Source organism: Mus pahari, chromosome 1, assembly GCF_900095145.1.
Source record: "Mus pahari chromosome 1, PAHARI_EIJ_v1.1, whole genome shotgun sequence".
NCBI lineage: Eukaryota > Metazoa > Chordata > Mammalia > Rodentia > Muridae > Mus > Mus pahari.
The window spans coordinates 157,404,754-157,427,220 of NC_034590.1; the positions used below are offsets into that span (position 1 = coordinate 157,404,754).

The 22,467-nt window shown below is 47.7% G+C and overlaps 2 protein-coding genes and 1 pseudogene across 10 annotated transcripts in view; all 3 read left to right on the forward strand.

Moving 5' to 3' along the window:
- The window catches only part of Pprc1 (PPARG related coactivator 1), a 16,653-nt gene extending 9,985 nt beyond the window's left edge, over positions 1-6,668 (forward strand). For 3 of the 6 annotated variants that reach the window (XM_021207868.1, XM_029543761.1, XM_021207874.2), the window contains exons 7-14: positions 1,012-1,069; positions 1,854-1,924; positions 2,722-3,451; positions 5,073-5,228; positions 5,336-5,402; positions 5,521-5,642; positions 5,944-6,095; positions 6,311-6,565. In XM_021207868.1, the coding sequence (XP_021063527.1) occupies positions 1,012-1,069; positions 1,854-1,924; positions 2,722-3,451; positions 5,073-5,228; positions 5,336-5,402; positions 5,521-5,642; positions 5,944-6,095; positions 6,311-6,414 (1,460 nt within the window). In that variant the 3' untranslated portion in view covers positions 6,415-6,565. Of the gene's footprint in view, positions 1-1,011; positions 1,070-1,853; positions 1,925-2,721; positions 3,452-5,072; positions 5,229-5,335; positions 5,403-5,520; positions 5,643-5,943; positions 6,096-6,310 lie in introns of all 6 variants that reach the window. The other 3 variants (XM_021207882.1, XM_029543752.1, XM_029543767.1) reach the window with 2 other exon arrangements.
- Positions 6,669-9,843: 3,175 nt separating this feature from the next.
- Nolc1 (nucleolar and coiled-body phosphoprotein 1) lies at positions 9,844-19,796 on the forward strand. 4 transcript variants are annotated; one of them, XM_021206620.2, is made up of 13 exons: positions 9,844-10,018; positions 13,016-13,071; positions 13,182-13,327; positions 13,434-13,564; positions 14,214-14,382; positions 15,379-15,509; positions 15,632-15,767; positions 16,574-16,702; positions 16,863-16,973; positions 17,086-17,688; positions 17,861-17,967; positions 18,100-18,192; positions 18,343-19,796. In XM_021206620.2, the coding sequence occupies exons 1-13, from the start codon at positions 9,899-9,901 to the stop codon at positions 18,499-18,501; spliced, it is 2,091 nt and encodes a 696-aa protein (XP_021062279.1). In that variant the 5' UTR covers positions 9,844-9,898; the 3' UTR covers positions 18,502-19,796. The 4 variants fall into 4 exon arrangements, with proteins under 4 accessions (XP_021062279.1, XP_021062294.1, XP_021062287.1 ...); XM_021206635.2 differs by having other exon boundaries at positions 14,217-14,382; XM_021206628.2 differs by having other exon boundaries at positions 13,185-13,327.
- Positions 19,168-22,237, forward strand: LOC110334751 (annotated as a pseudogene).
- The last annotated feature ends 230 nt before the right edge of the window (positions 22,238-22,467 follow it).

The window sequence follows — 22,467 nt, forward strand, 5'->3', positions numbered from 1 at the left end:
GCATTGTGGCATGTTTTTAATCCCAGCTCTCAGGAGGCAGAAGCAGGTGGATTTCTGAGTTCTAGGCCCGCTTGGTCTACAGAGTGAGTTGCAGGACAGACAGAATCCTTGTCTGGGGCGGAGGGTGGGGTTCATTTAGAAGACAATGAGGAGCTTGATTTTCTCAAGACAAATCAGGGTGCTAGGTGCTGTGGGCTGTGGAGGTAATTATATTCTCTTCTAGAAGAACTTACTGTATCATTGGAGCAAAGAATCTGCACAGATAACACTTGAATTGGTAACAGGTTTTGCAGTACATGGTAGAGTATAAAACAGAAGAGTGAGACAGAGGCTATGTGTTAGGGATGTAGTTTCATGGGAGAAGCTGTGCTTACCTGTGCCATGGTCCTAGATTCAGTGGCTAGATAAGTCTAAGGTCAAGTATGGTGTGTGTGTTTAATCCCATCACTGGGAAACAGATCTGCGTTCAAGGCCATCCTCGTTTACCTGGTAAGTCCCAGGCCTGCTGGGCTCCATACCTAGACCCTATTTCTTTTCTTTTCTTTTTCTCCAGCCCCCTAGACCCTATTTCAATGTATGGTTAGTCCATCAATTTGGACTGTCTCACATTCAGCTGGGAGTGGGTGTTTCTGGGCAGAAAAGAAATGTTAGTCTCTTCGGCTGGTGAGATGGCTCAGCGGTTAAGAGCACTGACTGCTCTACCAAAGGTCCTGAGTTCAAATCCCAGCAACCACATGGTGGCTCACAACCATCCGTAACAAAATCTGACCCCCTCTTCTAACAGCTACAGTGTACTTACATATAATTAATAAATAAATAAATAAATATTTAAAAAAAAAAAAAAAGAAATGTTAGTCTCATTGACTAGATAGCACTAGAGGAGACTGGGTCTGAGCTCAGTGCGGGTATGCAGGCAAAGCTGGCTTATTCTCTGGATATCAGAATGCACTTCTATGCCACCTCAGTTTGGAACATATGGTTGGGCTTTTAACTAATATGATTTCTTTACAGCCAAAAAGGAGTGTCCTCTCCCAGCTTCTGCTGACAGCTTGGCTGTAGGAAACTCAGGGTAAGTGTGGAGACCTGAGCAAGTTACCCACAGCTTCGGTCAGCGGCCAGCCAGCACTCCAGGGCTTGCAACTGGACACCTTTGTGGCAGGGATGCTCATCAACTCTAGTGTCTTCCCCCACTTTTTGTCCCCTTCTCTGTAACCACCAGACACTGTCATGGGTGATGAGTTGGTGGGAGGGATATGCACTATCAGGAGTTCTGTGTGCCTTGGAGGTGCCCCTTAATTCATGGCAAAATATTCTTTGGGATTTTTTTTCTTCCATTATCAGACTTAAAGCTTGTTCAGTGCTGGTGATGGGGCCACCTAAAGTGGTGGTGGTGGGGGGTGACTGGGGCTTCCCCTAATTCCTTGGAGGGCAGGGTACCTGAACCCCTTAACTTTGCAGCATTCTAACAATGAGGCCTCATTTTTCACATTCCTGTCTGCTGATCATGTCGTTTATACTGGCTTCAGTTAAATGTGAGCTTGGTAGGCAAGGTTCCTTACTGATGGAGGAGGTGGGGGCAGTGCAGGATCATTCATTGAAGATCCTGCCTAGTCAGCCTGCCTCCTGAGGTCTGGTGGTGCTGAGTCAGCCCGTTTACACCTTGGTCTCTAGGCCTTCTGTGCTAGAGGAAGATGACTGGGGCCACACTGGGCATTCCCTCCCCCCTCTCTCTCTCCCTCCCCCCCCCCTCCCCCCCCCCCCCCCCCCATACACCTTTCATTGCTTTTTGAGGAAAGCAGATGTACAAGATATTGAGGCAATGAACCAGGCTTTCCCTTTTCCCCCCCTGCCAGCAGCATTGACACTCCCCAGGAGAAGAAACCCCTAGACCGGTTACAAGCCCCAGAACTGGCCAACGTGGCAGGTGGGTTCAGGTTGTGCTCCGGCTCTCAGACTGTACAGCACGTGTGTCTGCACATCTGCTGTGCATCAAGTGTGTGTCGGCATTGGGGACAGACATCTGATCTCCATTGTTGTGTTCATGGTCAAGAGGGCAGATGCTTCCAATACTCAGTCGGAAGTGAGGAACAGTAAGGGGAGGGTTGTATAGAATGTTGTCCTAAGCTTAGGTTTGAAAACAATCACTGCTGTCAGTCAGGGGATAAATGGAACGGCCTAACTGAACTACAGGAGCAACTAGTTTGTTATTTGTAGCTCTGTAAGTGTTTTTTTTTTAACCCAGAGAGTAGAGGCTGATTTAGGGCAATGGACAGAGACCAAGCAAGAGTTAAGGCTAGAGGTCAGATTATGGGTACTTTGTCGTATTAAGCTGCTTGAACTTCATCCTGTATATGTATTGGAGAAACAATTGAAAAGGCATTCTCACGTTGGTTATTGTAGATGGTTTGTCTAGCAGGAATCTAGAAAACAGACAGGTATGGAGCCAGAAGGGAAGTAGGTAAGTTTATGGTATGAGTCTGTATAAGGTAAGGCTAGGTGGAGGAGTGCACTTGAGAATGAAAATGCTAAGGTAAATGAGGTAGAACCTAGTCACTAGGTAGGTTTAGGTCCTGAGTGGCTGACCTCAGGTAGTGAGAGAAGCTGGGCTGTTGTCGATCTTAGTAAGTACACTCGGAGAAGTGGGGACTTGAGCCTAGATACAGAGTTTGGAGTATAAAACTGGATCTCACCCTGCTATCTCCATCCTCCCTCCACCCACAGGGCTCACCCCTCCAGCCACCCCTCCCCACCAGTTATGGAAACCCCTGGCTGCTGTCTCACTGTTGGCCAAAGCCAAATCTCCTAAGTCCACCGCCCAAGAGGGAACCCTGAAGCCTGAAGGAATTACAGAGGCCAAACCTCCAGCTACAGCCTGCCTCCAAGAAGGGGCCCACGGCCCTAGTCCAGTCCATGTGGGCTCTGGGGACCATGACTATTGTGTCCGAAGCAGGACACCCCCAAAAAGGATGCCTGCCCTAGTCATTTCCGAGGTGGGCTCCCGATGGAACGTCAAGCGCCATCAGGACATCACCATCAAACCTGTGTTGTCTTTGGGCTCGGCCGCACCCCCACTCCCATGCACGGCTACTTCCCAGGAGCCACTTGATCACAGGACTAGCATTGAGCAGGCAGACCCTTCAGCACCCTGTTTTGCCCCATCCACCTTGCTGTCTCCTGAGGCCTCACCCTGCCGGAATGAAACGATCGCTAGGACTCCCTCTGAGACCCCAGACAAGCAGAGGTCAATGCGCTGTTACCGAAAAGCCTGCAGATCAGTCAGCCCCTCGAGTCGGGGCTGGCAAGGCCGCCGTGGCCGCAGCAGCCGTTCTGTCAGCTCTGGGTCCAGCCGGACCAGTGAAGCGTCCTCTTCCTCATCGGTGTCTTCCTCATCCCGGTCCCGGTCCCGGTCCCGGTCCAGATCCCTTTCCCCCCCCAACAAGAGGTGGCGAAGGTGAGCTTTGATGGCCTGTTAGCTTCTGTCCTTTGGGACGCTCCTTCACTCTGGTTAACTTTGAAAAGGCCATGGGTCTCATGTACTTTGAGTCACTATGGCTCTACTTTCTTTTTTTTTTTTAGATTTTATTTATTTATTATATGTAAATACACTGTAGCTGTCTTCAGACATTCCAGAAGAGGGCATCAAATCTTGTTATGGATGGTTGTAAGCCACCATGTCATTGCTGGGATTTGAACTCCAGACCTTTGGAAGAGCAGTCAGTGCTCTTTACCACTGAGCCATCTCTCCAACCCGGCTCTACTTTCTTTTTCCTGGATTGTTGGAGTCTGGGATACTCCTGGAGTTTCTGTTTACTTGAGATGCACCTTGGGTAGATAGCATTTGGCCTGATTGGGGTTGTTTCACACTATTATAATCGGGGCTTATACATGGTATTTGGTATTTCTTGGTGCTAATACAGGATAGTGGGTTAATCTTACATGCTGGTGAGATGGCTCAGTAGGCAAAGATGCATGCTGCTAGGCTCAGCGTCCTGAGTGTGAACCTGAAACCATATGCTGGAATGAAAAGAGTTTTCAACAGTTATCGACCGACCTCTATGCATGCTTTGCCACACATGTGATAATTGTAAAAAGAAGGAAGGTCATCTTGTGGGATGTGCTGCGGTTGTAGATCAATTAGTAAAAGTGCTGGCCTAGTGTGTGAAGCCGTGTGTTTGACTTCCAGCACCTCGTACCTAGACATGCTACATGCATGTAATCCTAGCACTCAGGAGATGGAGGCAGAAGGGTAACAGCTTAAATTATCCTTGGCTACATACAGAGTTTGGGGCAGTTTGGGGTATATGAGACACTGTCTCAAACAACAACAAAAAAAACTCAACCAACCAAAAAACCAACCAGCCAACCAAAAACCCAACCAACCAACTAAAAAACCAACCAAGCAACCAAAAAACCAACCAACCAAAAACCCAACCAAGCAACCAAAAACCGGTGTTTTGGCACTGATACCTATCTTCAGAGATGGCTCTGAACAGTAGTTCTGACATGGTGACCTCCCTCTCGCCTTGGTTACGGTATTCATTTGAGATATGGCAGGAGAACAGTTAGAATTTAGACTGGTACCTTACCCCAGCACTGTGGAGTAGCTGTGAAAACTAGGATTAGCTAGCCCTCCATCCCCCAGACTCCCTGAATGTCGTTCCTTTCTCATTTGTTAAGTGGTTTCCCGTTTTCAGCGGCACAGTAGAAATCAGCAGTAAGGAGAGCTCAGTAGTAATAGAACTGTATCAGGATGCAGGAGGCCCAAAGAGAGAACTGGACATGCCAGCACAGTCCCCGTGCTGGCCAGGGAGCCACAAGAGAATCTCCAATTGAAGGCTGGCTTGGGCTGTTTAGTAAGATTCCCCATCTCGGAGGGGAAAAGGTAATAAAAATAGGTAAAACTGTAAAAATGCTTGATATATCTAAAATTTATGAAGGTTCTTCCACTTGTTACCTGCAAAGAAAACCTTCTGAAACTCTTGCATTTCGCTTTATCCGTGGTGCTACGCCTCCTGACAGGCGAGTCTGACCTACCTGTCCCATTCCCGTCATTCCTATGGCCTTTATTACAGGTCCAGCTGCAGTTCCTCTGGACGGTCCAGAAGGTGTTCATCTTCTTCCTCCTCCTCCTCCTCCTCCTCCTCCTCCTCCTCTTCATCTTCATCTTCCAGTTCCAGAAGCCGGTCTCCCTCTGTGTCCCCTTGCAGGAGAAGTGACAGGAGGCGGCGGTGAGCATGGCCATGTGTTTGAGGGCAGTGCATCTAGGATGCTGGGCGGGTGCATGAGAGTTCCGAGTCTTGACTTGTCTGGGGACTGACGGTACCTCTCTTGTCAGGTACAGCTCTTACCGTGCAAACGACCATTACCAAAGGCAGAGAGTGCTGCAAAAGGAGCGTGCAATAGTGAGTAGGGCAGCAGGTCATGGGGGGAGGGAGGGGCTTACCCTGTGCCACGAGCTCAGTCATCACCAGCCGAAGCTCTGGCTCATAGCCACAGTCACTGTTCCTATATCTAATACAGGAAGAGAGAAGGGTGGTCTTCATTGGGAAAATACCTGGCCGAATGACTCGTTCAGAGCTGAAACAGAGGTTCTCTGTTTTTGGAGAAATTGAGGAGTGTACCATTCATTTTCGTGTCCAAGGGTAAGTCTTAAAGCTGGGAATTTTTTTTTTCCTGTTAAATTCTTTTTTTTTTTTTTTTTTTTTTGTTTTTGTTTTTTTCGAGACAGGGTTTCTCTGTGTAGCCCTGGCTGTCCTGGAACTCACTCCATAGACCAGGCTGGCCTCGAACTCAGAAATCTGCCTGCCTCTGCCTCCCAGGTATTGGGATTAAAGGCGTGCACCACCACCGCCCAGTCCCCTTCATTTTTATAATCAGAAGGTTGGCCATTGGGGAAATGAGAAGAAACACCTCTGTGCCCAAATGGCTCACCCTCTCCTCTAGTGACAACTATGGTTTCGTCACTTACCGTTATGCTGAAGAGGCATTTGCAGCCATTGAGAGTGGCCACAAGTTGCGGCAGGCAGACGAGCAGCCCTTTGATCTCTGCTTTGGGGGCCGAAGGCAGTTCTGCAAGAGGAGTTACTCTGACCTTGGTGAGTGATGAGAAGGGCTTCTCCAGCCTTTGAGAGGGAAGCTAGATCTGGGTCTGACAGACGGAGACCCCACCCCAGAGGGGGTGAGTGGGAGGGGCCTCCCGCCGGCTTTACAAGCAGGACAGTTTGCTTCCCTCCACTTCTTGGATGGCCATGGCTCCCATTTGAGAAGTGTGGTAAGAGACCTTAATGTTTGTCCCTTTCTGCTTCTGTAGACTCCAATCGGGAAGACTTTGATCCTGCTCCTGTAAAGAGCAAATTTGATTCACTTGACTTTGATACATTGTTGAAACAGGCCCAGAAGAACCTCAGGAGGTAACCCTGGGCATTCCTCCCCCACCCACTTTCTCTGGAGGTGTCTCGCCTCTTCCAACCCCCTCCCCCACTCTGGGGGAGAGCTGCTAGTGTGGAAAATGACTGTTTTATAAGGAAATGGAGAAAAAGTTCAATAAAAATGTGTTAAATTGGGATTTTTAAGTGGTATTTGGTTTTTAATAACAGGTATTGAACAAATTAACTTGGATTTCTATGTAAGGTGGTTCTGAGGGGAACATCTAATAAACATGAACTAAAGGGAACTCAACGTGTCCTTCCTGTGTGCTAATGTCTGTATCTGGTATTTCTCTGAACACAATAAGCCCTTCACTCAGTTCCTAGGCCCTCTTCTAGCTAGGTGTAAAGTCACATTGACTTGGCTTCTCACATCTGTCACATGTAAAATAAGTCAGGAAAAACTTCTCAAACTTGAAAGACATGAGAAGTTTGTATTTTGACCGTCTCCTGTATCCTGGCCTGTCCTCTAGTTCACTGTGTAGCTACAGATGACCTTGAGCCTCTGCCCTCCACCTCCCAAGTCCTAGGATTACAAGCACACCCGTTAGTTACTACATCTGGCTTATATGATGCTGGGCATTGAACCCAGAACTTGGTGTATGTTAGGCAAGCACTCTTCAGCCCCATCCCCAGCCTGTTTCGTATGTGAGTGGAAGGGAGCGTATGTGTGTAGAGGCAGTAGGACAGTTCCTTTGACCCACCTCAGGAGTGCTGACCTCTTCACAGCCCTGAAGCTCACTAAACTGGCTTGGCCATTGTGCTCCTAGGAAGCCATTCTTGCCTGTCAGCATTAGCTGCATAGGGACCACCACAACTGGTCTTTACACAGAGGCTCTGGAGAATCAGTCAATCAATCCCTCAGGTCCTTTGTGTCAGACGAAGGTTTTGGGCACTAAATCGCCCCCTGGTCCTTTTATTTTTGAAGCACTGGGTGGGGTTTGAATTTAGAGTCTCAGACATGGGGAAGCAAGAGCTGTATTGCTGAGCTAACAGCCACCGTTTGGGGGGGAAGGATAATTGTATGTGTATACACACATTTGTACATTGTGTGTGGTGGTGTGACCCATGTCGGTGCCAGAGATTTGTATCAGATATCTTACCTTTGTGGTTTTTGAGGCAAGAATCCCTGGCTGTCCTAGAACTGGGTTTGTAGAGCAGGCTGGCCTCAAACTCAAAAGATCCTCCTGCCTCTGCTTCCTGGATGCTGGGATTAAAGGTGTGTGCCACCACACCTCATCTGAAGAGTTTATTTGAAACAGGCTCTTGCTGTTTAGCTGTTCCTAGATTTTGCATTCTATGCCAGACTGGCCTTGAACTCAAACTGATTTGCTGCTGAGATGAGCGTCATCAAGCCCATTAAGATTTTGCTTTGAGACTATCTAAAGCATTGTTAAAATTATGCATATGTCTGTGTTTTGAGTATGTACACGTGCCTGTGGGTGCTACAGAGGCCAGAGGAGGGTGTTGGATTCCCTGGAGTCTCTGGAAAAGTAGAAAAGGCTCTGATTAACTTCGCCATCTTTCCAGGCCCCCTCTCTTCATTTTATTATTTATTTATTTATTTATTTATTTATTTATTTATTTATTTTTGGTTTTTCGAGACAGGGTTTCTCTGTATAGCCCTGGCTGTCCTGGAACTCACTACATTATAGACCAGGCTGACCTCGAACTCAGAAATCCGCCTGCCTCTGCCTCCCGAGTGCTGGGATTAAAGACATGAGCTACCATGCCTAGCTTCCCTTTATTTTTGAAAGGAGATATCTCCTAATCTGGAATCTAGTCCATGAGCTCCAGGGTCATCAGTACCCTGTCAGCCCTAGGGCTACTTATGCAAGCCACTGCCCCCTGCTTGTACAGCCATGTCGGATCTGAACTCAGGTGTTTATGCTTGCACGGCTAGCATTTACATCGTCCCTTTCTAAATTCTGTAGAGCTGTGCAGGCTGGACTGGAATCCTGGTTCTCCTGCCTCCTCTCTTCCGTGAGAGCTAAGTAGTCCTGTGCATGGAGATATTTTAGGATACCGACTCTTGTGGGATGGAGGAGATACAGTTTGTTGGGTTTGCTTTTTTTGTTTTTCCAGCCAGGGTTTTTCTGTACAGATAGCTCTGGCTGACCTGGATCTCACTTGTGATATTGCCTGCTTCTGCTTCCCAAGTGTTGGGATTAAAAGTGTGTGCCACCATGGCCTGATTTAGTATGTCAAACTTCTCTTCCACCTCCCCACTCCATCTTCTCCCTCTCTCCTCAGACACTTCAACCCTGGGTTTAAAGGCATTTGCCTCCAAGCCTATGAGAATAAATTCTTTCTCAACTGGGGTTTGTGTCTATTAAGTGTTTCATTAAAGCTCACCAGTTTAGTTAGATCACCGTCTTGGCCTGTGAACTTTTTTTTTTTTTTTTTTTTTTTTGGTTTTTTGAGACAGGGTTTCTCTGTATAGCCCAGGCTGTCCTGGAACTCACTCTGTAGACCAGGCTGGCCTCGAACTCAGAAATCCGCCTNACTCTGTAGACCAGGCTGGCCTCGAACTCAGAAATCCGCCTGCCTCTGCCTCCCGAGTGCTGGGATTAAAGGCGTGCGCCACCACGCCCGGCTCGGCCTGTGAATTTTTAAAAAACGATTATGTCTGCATAGAAGCACCTCCTCTGGGAAATAGGATAACCGTTCCTTTTAGAAGGAGCGCCTGTTTTGAGGAAAGTAAAAGAAAGGTATTCACAGGAAGTGACCCGGACAATAGCTGAAACTGGGGTTTCCCCAATTCAGTGTGACTTCTGACTTTAGGAGGAAAGGGTGATCGAGTCTCTTGAGCTTTTCCCTGGGATGGTCCCGTGTCCCTGTTCTTCGAATTGTGTATTGGAAGGATAACTATCTTGTAACAGCTACGACTGACAGGCAATGTCACCACAACTTTTAGGATCCTCTGATTTGAGTTTGGGGCTGGGTAGTTTCCTGAAGGACTTCACTGGGTGTGAAGGAAGGGAGGAAGCCATTGTCGGTGGGAGTTTGAGCAGTAGGTGACACCTCTAGAAAGGTTGGAAGAGCCTCGAGTTCCCCAGTGCATCCATTATTGTCAGTGCATTCACTACTGTGAGGTTTGAGTAGCAGCCAGGGCTTGCAAATCTACAGTAGAAAGAAGCCCATTTCAGCAAAGGTAATGCGCGGGAATTTGCAAGTTTTCCCGCCTCGGACGGGAGCGTGACCTCTGACGTAGAAGCTCCGCCTCCTAAGTGGGCGGGGTGTGGGCTCCGCCCTCCGCAGGATGACGACACGTGTGAGACCGGAAGGAACTTCTAGATTTAGCCTGGGTCTCGCCTCCAGGGCGGAGGGAGCGCGGCCTCGTGGGCGCCACTCTTCCGCTGCGCGCCGCGCGACGTGATGACGACACTGGGCCAGCCCTCGACCCGGCCTGTGCCTTGGCGTTCTTCAGTCGTGCCGCGTGCGCAACGGTAGTGACGCGTTTTACCCGGAGCATGGCGGATACCGGCTTGCGCCGCGTGGTTCCCAGCGACCTTTATCCCCTTGTGCTCAGATTTCTGCGGGATAACCAACTCTCGGAGGTGGCCAGTAAATTTGCAAAAGCAACCGGCACTGTGAGTCCTGGGTTTGCTCTGCGGGCCGGGGTGGGGCGACTCTCCGAGCTAATCTAGGCCTCCCATGGCGGGCTTAGAAGTTAGGAGGCGAGGGCTGGGGTCTGTCAGTCCGGTGTCTGCCAGACCTTCCTCAGACGGGAGGTCTCGGTGTCTCCTTCCACCATGTCTGACTAGCTAGCTCCGAGTCTTAACGGCTTTTACTTGGTGAATTTTTGCAGCGGTGGCAGGAGTGGGTCCCTCGTGACCCAGAACATGTGGCGCTAGATCCCTCCGGGAGCATTGGGTTGGCGGTGCCGGGTTCTTCTGCTGTAGTTTTTGTTGGACTTACCCTAGATTGCAGTTTTATCTGAGACTCAAAGATACGTTGTTAGTAATGAAGGCTAGGATTCTATTTATACTCTTGTTTATTTTTACAAAAGAAAATGAGTGGGTGCAGGGGTAAATTGCGTAGTAATGATAGCTAGGACTTCATACTGTATTTACTTATTTTTTTAAAAAACAGAAAATGAACGAGTGCAGGGATAGGTTGCTTTCAGTATACTGTAGGAGGAGTGAGCGTCCGGCAGTGTCAAGTTGGCACTGAGCTTGGCGCTCCATATAAGACAAAAGTAGGCTCAGGACAGGCTCTGCAGCTCTCTGCATGTATGATCCCGGAACAAAGTTCATGTAGTCCTGTGTAGTGGAGGATGCATATGAACTAAGGTTTCTCTTGCCACAGCCTCCTCATGCTAATGCGTGCCTGAACATTGCTGAATGCGATGTGTAGCCCTTACTGCCCTGCAGCTCACTTTGTAGATCATACTGGACTTGAACTCAGCTCTGTCTCCCAAGTGCTCAGCTCAATTTACAGCTTTTGAGTGAAAGACTCACTGAGAGAAAAATGCACAAAGTAGTAACCCCATTGTAGGCACACAGGAACATGGGATGAGTGACAGCTGTCATGTAAGAGCAAAATAAAAATGTTTAGTCTGCATCTTAAGAAAAGCTGTAGCAGGGGCTGGAGAGATGGCTCGGGGGTTAAGAGCACCGACTGCTCTTCTGGAGGTCCCGAGTTCAATTCCCAGCAACCACGTGGTGGCTCACAACCATCTGTAATGGGATCAGATGCCCTTTTCTTCTAGTGTGTCTGAAGACAGCAGAAGTATACAAACATAAATAAGGAAAAATATGAAAGAAAAGCTGTAGTGTTCATGGAAACACCTTGAAAGGCTGTAACCCAATAAGCCTTAGATCCCGGGACTCTTGGGTTATAGGCCACCAGATCTTTTGAAGTAGGTTACTTTTTTGTAGCAAAATACAAAAAAGGGGATTTTTGCCACAAAAAGAAAGATCAGGTCAGCTTCCTAATAAGGGAGTTTCTTTCAGCCAGGTAATACATGCTCCCCTGTCCCCCAACCCATGTGCTCTGAACTGATGGACAATCTGCCAGTGCTCTTTATTACTATTCTCTTCTTCCCTCTCTCTTTTTTTTTTTTTTTTTTTTTTTTTTTTTTTTTTTTGAGACAGGGTTTCTCTGTGTAGCCCTGGCTGTCCTGGAACTCACTCTGTAGACCAGGCTGGCCTCGAACTCAGAAATCCTCCTGCCTCTGCCTCCCAAGTGCTGGGACTAAAGGCGTGCGCCACCACTGCTCAGCACCCTCCCTCCTTCCTTAAGACAAGGTCTCTATGTAGTTATGGCTGTCCTGGATCTATGTAGACAAGCTGGCTTAAACTCAGATCTACTTGCCTTTCCTTCCCATGTGCTAGAATTAAAGGCATGTGCCACCATACCTGGCGCCTTTCTGTTTGCTTACAATTTATTATTTTCTGCACATTTATGTTTTGCCTGCATGTATGTCTCTGTGAGGGTGTTGAATTTTGGACTTCAGACAGAGAGCTGCCATATGGGTGTTGGGAATTGAACCTGGGTCTTTTGAAGGAGCAGACAGTGCTCTTAACCACTGAGCCACCTATCCAGCCCAGCCTTTCTGCCTTTTAGGAAAAAAGAGTTAATAGTTAGAAATTATGAGGCCAGAGATGTCAGAAGCCCTGTATTTGGAGTTAGCAGGTACTTTTGAGTCTTGTTTTTTTTAAAAAAATATCTATCTATCTATCTATCTATCTATCTATCTATCTATCTATCTATCATATGTAAGTACACTGTAGCTGTACACTCCAGAAGAGGGCATCAGATTTCATTACGGATGGTTGTGAGCCACCATGTGGTTGCTGGGATTTGAACTCAGGACCTTTGGAAGAACAGTCGGTGCTCTTAACCGCTGAGCCATCTCGCCAGCCCTACTTTTGAGTCTTCTGATTTGGGTGCTGGTAATGAACTCAGGTCCTCTGGAAGAGTAACATGCTCTCAACGACTTAGCCATCTCTCCAGCCCCTCAACTAACACTCTATTATTAATTGTTGCAACTTTTCCAAGACTTTGAAGAGTATGAAAAGGCATAGGGATATACTATAAAGGTTTTATGCTCAAAGTTAGGTGATATATAAGTGTAATATTTTTCTCCTAATTTATACAAGTGGGAAAAAATTTTTTTTTTCGAGACAGGGTTTTTCTTTTTGTTTTTTTTTTTGTTGTTGTTGTTTGGTTGGTTGGTTTTTTGGTTTTTCGAGACAAGGTTTCTCTGTATAGCCCTGGTTGTCCTGGAACTCACTTTGTGGTCCAGGCTAGCCTCGAACTCAGAAATCCGCCTGCCTCTGCCTCCCAAGTACTGGGATTAAAGGTGTGCACCACCACCGCCCGGTGGGAAAAATCTTAAGATGCAACATCCGTTTCGAATTGAGTAGGGAGGTAACATAACTTTTGAGACAAGGTCTCTTTACATAACCCTGGCCGTCCCTGAACTCTGTATGTAGTCCAGGTGGGCCTTGAACTCAGTGATCTGCCAGCCTCTTTCTTTGAAGTGCTGGGACCATGGTTGGGTGACAGATTACATTTGATCAAAGAGTAACAGAGTCTGACCCAGAGGAGCATACTACTTAACCATGCCTCCTTTCTCACAGACGCAGCAGGATGCCAATGCCTCCTCCCTCTTGGACATCTATAGCTTCTGGCTCAAGTAAGCCTTCCCTGGTGCACTTGGGCTGTTTTCTCCCCCTAGGTGGGCTGGGCTGTGTTCTTAGTCTGAGAAGGTCCTGGTCCCTCAGAAGTCATCCTAACCTACATCAGCAGGTCCACCAAAGCCCCAAAGGTGAAATTACAGTCAAATGGACCAGTGACCAAGAAGGCTAAGAAAGAGACTTCATCCAGTGACAGCAGTGAGGACAGCAGTGAGGACGAGGACCAAGCCCAAGGACTTCCCACACAGAAGGCTGGTAAGGCTGTGTGAGGGGTGGGGTTGAAGGGGAGGGGCTCCAAAGAGACTGCCTGGCACCTGCCTGAGGGTGTAGTCTCATGGGTACCTATACTTCTTCTACTCAGCCGCACCTGTCAAGCGAACCAATTTGCCCCAGCATGCTGGGAAGGCAGCAGCCAAAGCTTCAGAGACCAGCAGTAGTGAAGACTCCAGTGATGAAGAGGAGGAAGAGGACAAAAAGAAAAAGCCTGCCCAGGTTTGTAGACTTGGTTGTAAGGAAGGCCTCAGAGGAGTAATGAAGAAATGAAACGGGGTGGCTAGCTTAAGGTCGAGGGGTGGGAGCTGTTCCTTATTGCATAAATTTGGGGATTTGGAAGGGGATGCTGAAGTTGAGGTCTGGAATGATGTGATCCAAGTGTAGACAGGAATCTCCTCTACCAAGGGACTGTGTTCTTCCAGGATACTGTGTAGGGCCCCGACAATACAAGTGTTTTGCTGGGAGCTGTTGACAAGATTATGTCAGGAACTGTTTTATCAAGCGGTTGGACTCTGTTTTTTGATATTCATATGTTGTTTCTTCTGTGAGTTTTTCTTGCCCTTTCAGTGGACTCCTAAAGGGCTAGAGCCTCCAGGCCAGCCTGATCTACAGAGCAAGTTCTAGGACAGCCCAGGCTGTTTCAGAAAGGGGAAAACAAAACAAAACAAAACCCAAAATAAAAGCATTTTATTGTCTTTTGAGCACTCAGGAGCTCTTGCTTATAGTCCTTATGTGTGTTTTGTTTGAGACAGTTTGATACAGCACTGGCTGCCCTGTAACTTTTGTGTTGAGCAGGCTGGCAGAGTTCTTTTCATCACACCTGCTGGGATTACAGGCACTTGCCACCATCTTTGTTCTCTTGTTTTAGCAGAAAGCAGTTAAGCCCCAAGCCAAGGCAGTCAGACCTCCTCCTCCAAAGAAGGCAGAGAGCTCTGAGTCTGAGTCTGACTCAAGCTCAGCGGAAGAAGCACCACAGACCCAGAAGCCAAAGACAGCTGTGGCAGCTAAAGCTCAGACTAAAGCCCCTGCCAAACCAGGTATGGTTGCTGAGTTACCGAACTCATCACTTCCCCTTAGCCAGGCATGGCTGTAGAAGCCTGTGATCCCTGCCCTACCCAGATGGGTGAGACAGAACTAAATGATACGCCTGGAATTTGTTGTTTGAAACAGGGTTTTGCTAGCCCTTGGCTGTCCTGGATCTCCCAGGCTGGCCTCAAACTCAGAGATCCACCCACCTCCCCACGAAAACCTTTGCCTCCCAGATATCCATTCTGTTTTTGTTTTTGTTTTTTTTCCGAGACAGGGTTTCTCTGTGTAGCCCTGGCTGTCCTGGAACTCACTTTGTAGACAAGGCTGGCCTCAAACTCAGAAATCTGCCTGCCTCTGCCTCCCAAGTGCTAGGTTTAAAGCTGTGCCCCAACACCCCTGGCTAACTTTTATTTTTGATTGATGCTCTAAAGACCTAGGCTGGGCTTGGACTCCATCCTCCTGCCTCTCCAAGGTTATATGTATCATACATACTTGTTTCTTGGGTAAGGTCATGTCTCACTCTAGTGTGGTGGTCTAGAACTGGTGATTCTCCTGCCTCAGGCTCTGGGGGGAGGTGGGGTTAATAGGCATTTCTTAGCTTAGCATGTATGTATGCTCAGCCTAGGGCTAGACCCCCAGGCACAGCAACCCACGGGCTTAGTGTGTGCTAAGTATTACACTGCCTTAGGCCACACACGGCTCACAAGTGCTGCTTTTTCAGCCATTTTCCTCTTATTCTTTCACTCCACAGCCGAGCTGGTTCGTCCCTATGATGGATAGGGGCTGAAGAGAAAGAGGCATTTAAACGGTTTAGTGTGTGTGTGGTGACTCTGCACATAGTAGAGCTTATTGCTATATACCATATGGGCATTTCACTCAGGTCATCCTTTACCTGCTGAGCCATCCTACCTGCCTTAAAATTAAAGACACTCAAGTCCTGTGGGAGCCAACAGGACTTTTTTTTGAAGTTTCCCAACTTGTTTAGTATTGCTTTTGTTTCTCAGGCACACCAGCGAAAGCACAGCATAAAGTAGCCAATGGCAAAGCAGCCAGCAGCAGCAGCAGCAGCAGCAGCAGCAGCAGCAGCAGCGATGACTCAGAGGAAGAGAAGAAGGCAGCTGCACCTCCCACGAAGGTTAGGGCTGTAACTTCGTAGCAGGGATGCAGTTAAGGGGCTTCAGGGTGTGTGTGTGTCTCTTCTGTCAGGATTGTTTGGGAAGGTGTTTTCCTCTAATGTTCATTTTCTCTCCAATGAAGACTGTACCAAAAAAGCAAGTCGTGGCCAAGGCACCAGTGAAAGTAGCTGCCACCCCTGCCCAAAAGAGTTCTAGCAGTGAAGATTCTTCCAGTGAAGAGGAAGAGGAACAGAAAAAACCCATAAAGAAAAAAGCAGGTGATTGGGCAGGGGCATCAGTGTCTGTAAACTAGGTCCTAGTGCACACACAGCAACCAGCTTCTTCCAGAAAGGATCCAAAGAACAAGAGGGAAGCCACAGTGCCTCATGCAGCATAGACACAGAAGTGACCCACTGTTGGAGATGACTTATTAATCCCAGCCCACATTCTGCAGAAAAGGAATAAGCCCTATTTAGATAGACAAATTCAAAGAATTTAAATATTTCATTTACTTTTCTGATGCTAGAGATTAAACCCAGGGTTTTGTGCATGCTAGGCAGGTTCTGAACTTAGGAGATACGTCATCAGTCCTGTGTGCATATTTTTCATGTTTTTTTAAAGATTTATTTATTATATGTAAGTACACTGTAGCTGTCTTCAGACACTCCAGAAGAGGGCGTCAGATCTTGTTACAGATGGTTATGAGCCACCATGTAGTTGCTGGGATTTGAACTCCGGACCTTCAGAAGAGCAGTTGGGTGCTCTTACCCACTGAGCCATCTCACCAGCACCATATTTTTCTCTTACTCAGAAACATGGTCTTACTATGTAGCTCTGACTGTCTGGGAACTTTGTATACCTGGCTGGGTTTGAACTCAGAGTATATGCTTTTGCCTCCCAAGAGCTGGGATTAAAGGGGAATACCACCCCCAGGCCTAATTTTATTTTATTTTATTTTATTTTATTGCTTATTTAAAATATTTTCCCTCTGTAGCCCATGGTCTCATTCACAGTCATCTTCTTAGCCTTATGAGTGTCGTGAACCACAATATCTCCCAAATGTGTTTCAAAACTGTTTTAACAGGTCCCTACAGTTCAGTTCCACCACCCTCTGTTTCTTTACCAAAGAAGTCCCCGGAAGCCAAGGCTCCAAAGAAAGCTGCTGTGCAGACACAGCCTGCAGACAGCAGCGACGACAGCAGTGACGAGTCTGGTGGGTCGTGGGGAAGGGTGAGGAGAGAGAGAGAAATGCTGTGTACCTGTGTTGTGACTGAGGAAAGAGAGGAGACGCTGCATGCATTGTTACTCTTCCCAGTGCCCTCCTAGTGGGCTTGCAATTCTGGACCCATCCTAATGTCACAATTTCTCCTCAGATTCGAGTTCTGAGGAAGAGAAAAAAACTCCAGCTAAGACAGTCATCTCCAAGACACCTGCCAAACCAGCTCCAGTGAAGAAGAAAGCAGAAAGCTCTTCGGACAGCTCGGGTAATGCTGGCCAGACCCTTGGGCTGGTGGGATACTCACTGCTTTGGGCTGCTCTTACAGGGCTCCCCTGAATTTGATTTGGGGAGCTGTTCATCCTGTCTCCTCTCTCTAGATTCTGACAGTTCTGAGGATGAAGCTCCTGCCAAGCCAGTCAGTACCACCAAGAGTACCTTAAGCAAGCCAGCTGTCACTCCCAAGCCACCTGCAGCAAAGGCAGTGACAGCTCCTAAGCAACCTGCAAGTGGTGGCCAGAAACCGAAGAGCGGGAAGGCTGACAGCAGCTCCAGCGAGGAAAGCAGCTCCAGTGAGGAGGAGGAGGAGGAGGCCACCAAGAAAAGTGCGACAACCCCCAAGGCCAAGGTGACTGCTAAAGCAGTACCCGCCAAACAGGCTCCTCAGGCTGCTGGGGACAGCAGCTCTGACTCAGATAGTTCCAGCAGTGAAGAGGAGGAGAAAACTCCTAAGCCCCCAGCTAAGAAGAAGGCAACAGGTGGAACCGTTCCCAAACCAGCCCCTGGGAAGAAAGCAGCGGCCGAGAGCAGCAGCAGCAGCTCTGAAGATTCCAGTGAAGAAGAGAAAAAGAAGCACAAAGCTACCCCTAAATTACAGGCAAGCAAGGCCAATGGCACTCCAGCTTCTCTGAATGGAAAAGCAGCCAAGGAAAGTGAGGAGGAAGAAACAGAAGAGAAGAAAAAGGCAGCTGGGAACAAGCCAGGCATGTATCTGTAGAGTCATCCCATCCCCTGGGTTTTGTCTGTAATCCTGGGATGTCCTCAGGTAGGGAGGTGGACGGGGAGATAGTTACCTCCCGGGGAGCTTCCCGGGAGGCCTGGCTCCTGAGTCTGGCTTTTTTTTTTTTTTTTTTTTTTTTTTTTTTTTTTTGGTAGGTTCAGGCAAGAAACGGAAGCAGAGTGAGACCACAGATGAAGCAACAACTCCTCAAGCTAAGAAAGTTAAGCTCCAGACCCCCAATACGTTTCCTAAAAGGAAGAAGGCACGTTGTTCTCAGAACCCAGCCCTTTAGACCATAGACTCCTGAGACCATTGTTCAGTGTAGCCTGATACCGCGTGCTTTTAAGAAGAGCTGTTAAATCACCCATTTAACGTTTACTTCATTCTTCTCCAGGGAGAAAGAAGGGCATCTTCCCCTTTCCGCAGGGTAAGGGAGGAGGAGATTGAGGTGGACTCTCGAGTAGCAGACAATTCCTTTGATGCCAAGGTACGGACTGTAGGTCGGGTTTTCTTGGGCCAGGTTGCTGGAACCTCATGGATTCAGGCTGCTTTGAAGGACAATAGAGAAAGAAGGTGACAGGGCATTGGACTGTCTTCTGTGGAATAACCTCTTTTTTTTTTTTTTTTTTAATGCCAGCGAGGTGCAGCTGGAGACTGGGGGGAGCGAGCCAATCAGGTTCTGAAGTTCACCAAAGGCAAGTCCTTCCGGCATGAAAAAACGAAGAAGAAGCGAGGCAGCTACCGGGGAGGCTCCATCTCTGTCCAGGTCAATTCTGTTAAATTCGACAGCGAGTGACCTGTGGCAAAGGAAGGGTGATGTTGGGAGATTGGCACTCAACTCCAATGGACCCAGAAACTCCGTGTTAGGAGAGAATTGTGGCAAGGACAGTGTGGAGCAGCTCCTGAGGCGTTCCAGCCTGCAGTCCTCTCATGCTCCTTTTTGAGTACTGATTATCAAGGACAAAAAGGATTTTTTTTTAAAGATACTCATTCATTTGTCAGTTGCCTTCCTGTTCTGTGGGTCTTCATACTGAGAGATTTGTATATTTTATATTAAATCATGTCATACAGATTTTTGTTGTGATTTTCAGAGATGACTTCCACAGATTAAAAGTCTTAGCTGTTGCCTAAGGCAAAGCAAAACTTCACGTGGTAATAATTTTCCCTACTGGAGGAATCTGTTTATGTGAGTGCCACATTTGATCCCTCAGAGCCCTGGTGGGCAACGACATAAGTCTTGTGATGATTATCTGCTAAGCGTTGCCCTGTGCTCATCTTCATCCACTGGGCCCAGCACCGAAGCTTCCAGAAGCCAGCATGGATCTACCAACAGCTGTCTTTGTTTTGTTCTTGGTAGCTATTACTGCTACATGTTTACAGTACTTTTAGTTTTAATTTTGAAATAAGCTTTTCTGACAGAGACATTTGCAACAACTTGAATTGTATATTAATAAGTTCATGGATGTATTTGATTCTTTTTAATATCATTAACAGGATGGTAAGTACCTGCATGGTTGAGTCACTAGTCAAAGAAATGGAGATGACTTATTAACCCTAGTGTGAAGTAGGTACACTGGATCTATCCTAGGCACCTGGAGCAGCAGGAGACGACGGCACAGTGAGGGGGGTGTGTGGCTCCGAGCAGGACCATTTTGTCCTGAAGTTGGTACACAGGAGTAATGATGTCCTGTTCAAGTTGGTCCCTTAACTATGATATTACTGATACAGAGTAGCCAGGAGGCACAGCTGGGCNATGGTGTGCTTGCTTAGTGTTCATAGACCAAGTGTGATCTCCATCACGGCAGGAAGTGAGTGAGCAGGGAGACACCTGGGCCAAGGGAGGAGATGATAAAGTTGTAGGATGTGACCATTGGCAGAGTGAGGGAAGGGGAGGTGGGAAGAGCACCTGGCTGGCCTGGTGAGAAAGGGATACCAGGTTTCATGTATGAATAATGAGGGCACCATGCATTGCCTCCCTTGTTTGGTTTCCACGGTCACCTGGTAACCTTTTAAAAGCTGGCTGGCTGTGGCAGCTCCTTGAGGAAGGCTGCCTGGTCAAAGTTCTGTCTTACTACAAAACAATAAAGTGAATGGTTCCTGATGTGTTCAGAGTTATATTTTTATGCATGTAAGGCCTTGTGGCTTTGTACGCAACAAAACAAGTAGGGGCTGGGCTTGAGACCTGCTTGATTTCACTGTAGAGGCTCTCAGCTTGCCAGTTCTCAACCCCACCCTCAGTTCCTTTTCTGGACTCAAACCTACCCTCCCCACCCCACCCTCTTTTTTTTGTATTTTAGAGATGGTGTCTGCCATGCTTAGCTCTTTTTCAGGCTTTAGTTGAGCTAATGACCTGTAAGTCAAAACTAGCTCTGCTCCTTATATTTGTATCATCTGGGGACTAAAAATGATTTTTGTATTGAAATGCCTTATTTTTTTTAGCCAGGTGTGGTGGCCTCTAATCCCAGCACTTGGGGAAGGCAGAGGCAGGAGGGTCTCTTGAGTTCAAAGGCCAGTCTAGTCTACAGTCTGACAGGGTTTCTCTGTGTAGCCCTGGCTATTCTGGAATTCACTCTGTAGACCAGGCTAGCCTTCAACTCAAGAAATCTGCTTCCTGAGTGCTGAGATTAAAGGCTTATACACAACTACACTGTTTAGCATATTTTTTTTCTTAAAAAGAACCTTTTTAAAATTATACTTATTTGGGCTGGATAGCTCAGCAGTTAAAAGCACTTGCTGTTTTCGAAGAGCGAATGAGTTCAATTTCCAGCACTCACGTCTGTAACTCCAGTTTCAGAGAATCCAGTGTTCTGACTGAGCACTGAGCTCACACATGTATAAATATGATGCAGGCAAACACTTGGTGTAAGCCTAAATTAAAAGTTAACTTGTGTGTGTTGGGGGGATAACATCATAGCACGCCTGTAGTCTATGGAGTCTTAGGAGTCAGGTCTCTTTACCAGGTCCTTGTTAATATACTCAGGACCTCAGTGGCAAAGTGTCATTATCCCTACTTTTATTTTAAGGACAAGGATCTCATTATAAACTCACTGTGGAGCTGACCATGAACTGATGATCTCCCTGGGTGCTGCAACCTGCCAGGTTTTTTATATGGTGCTGGAGATCACAGCCAAGACCTCATGAATAGAGTAACTGAGTCACATTATGAACCCCCATATTATACTCAAACAAGAAGCAAATACTGCCAAGAAGCAAAACTAAAGTTTTCACAATTTCAGCCCTCTAAGAACCTGCTTCAACTTCTGCAGTTACTAAAGTGGCCAGGAGGTGGGGCTCTTACCCACTGCATAAGAAGCCTGTTCCTGCTGTGAGCATTTAAATATAGATGTAAGGCCCTCCATTGAGCTTCTCTGGTTGTGGAGGGTATTGAAAGACCTCTGACATGTGGTCACCTGATACCTGAAAGTCAACTGCAAGCAATATGACTTGTAGAAGCCAGGGTTTTCATGGAACCCTGTGGCCCATCCAAGTAAAGATGTAAAGAGGGAATATTGGTTGCCTTTAGTGGTTGGGGAAGTTGTGTTTTAAGAAATGAGCCAGGCGTGGTGGTGCACGCCTTTAATCCCAGCACTCTGGAGGCAGAGGCAGGCAGATTTCGGAGTTTGAGGCCAGCCTGGTCTACAGAGTGAGTTCCAGGACAGCCAGGACTATACAGAGAAATCCTGTCTCCACCCCCCCCCCAAAAAAAAAAAAAAAGAGACAGAGAGAGAGAGAGCGAGCGCAAAGCTGGGCGGTGGTGGCACACACCTTTAATCCCAGCAAAGGCAGACAGATTTCTGAGTTGGAGGCCAGCCTGGTCTACAGAATGAGTTCCAGGACAGCTAGGGCTATACAGACAGGCTACAACCCTGTCTCGGAAAAAAAAAAAAAAAAAAGAAAGAAAGAAAGAAAAGAAAAAAAGAAATGAGAGCAGGGGCTGGAGAGGTGGCTCAGCAATTAAGAGCACTGACTGCTCCTCCAGAGGTCCTGAGTTCAATTTCTAGCAACCATATGGCCCATTTCTGGTCTGTCTGAAGACAGCTACAGTGTACTCATATAAGTAAACCTTTTCCCTTCCTCTTACACGCACGTGGCCATGGCACCAGTTGCAGCTGGTGGCGCTGTGCATAGACAGCTTCCGGGACTTCCCCATCCCGGTTTGTTGTTCGGGGATATCACCCCTCTTGAAAGACCCGGTCTCCTAAGCTTCCATCCGCCTCCTGGCCAGTCACCCAAAGTCCGTGCAGTGCAAGATCAACTACATCGCAGGTCTAGACTCCAAGGGCTTTCCTTTTCCCAGCTCAGGAGCTGGGCTCAGGCTGTGTGCTCATCCAGAAGTGCAGGAAGCTGCCGGATCCCTCTATCAGCCAGGCAGAAAGTGGTGGTTGTGGGTGGTCTCCTGGCCACTGGAGGAGCCATGTGTGCCTGGCCAGCTACAGACTGAGGTGGTGGGATGTGTGAGCCTGGTGGGGCTGACTTCCATGAAGGGCAGGGAGAAGAGGCCTGTACCATTATTCTCTCTCCTGCAGTTATGATGAGTGAGGTGGTCACACCCCTTGGTAACTGTATGGTGGGTCAGCCTGGGCACATAAGTGACCTCACTCTACCAGCTGCCCTTTTGTTAATGTCTCACTCATTTCGTTGGTCAGCTGATCGCACTGCCTGTGGACCACCTGGATACTTGCATTTAGTACACGTGCCAAACCCTGGAGTAGAGCAGAGCTGTGTGCTACTGGAAGGTCAATAAACAGCTTTAATACAAAAA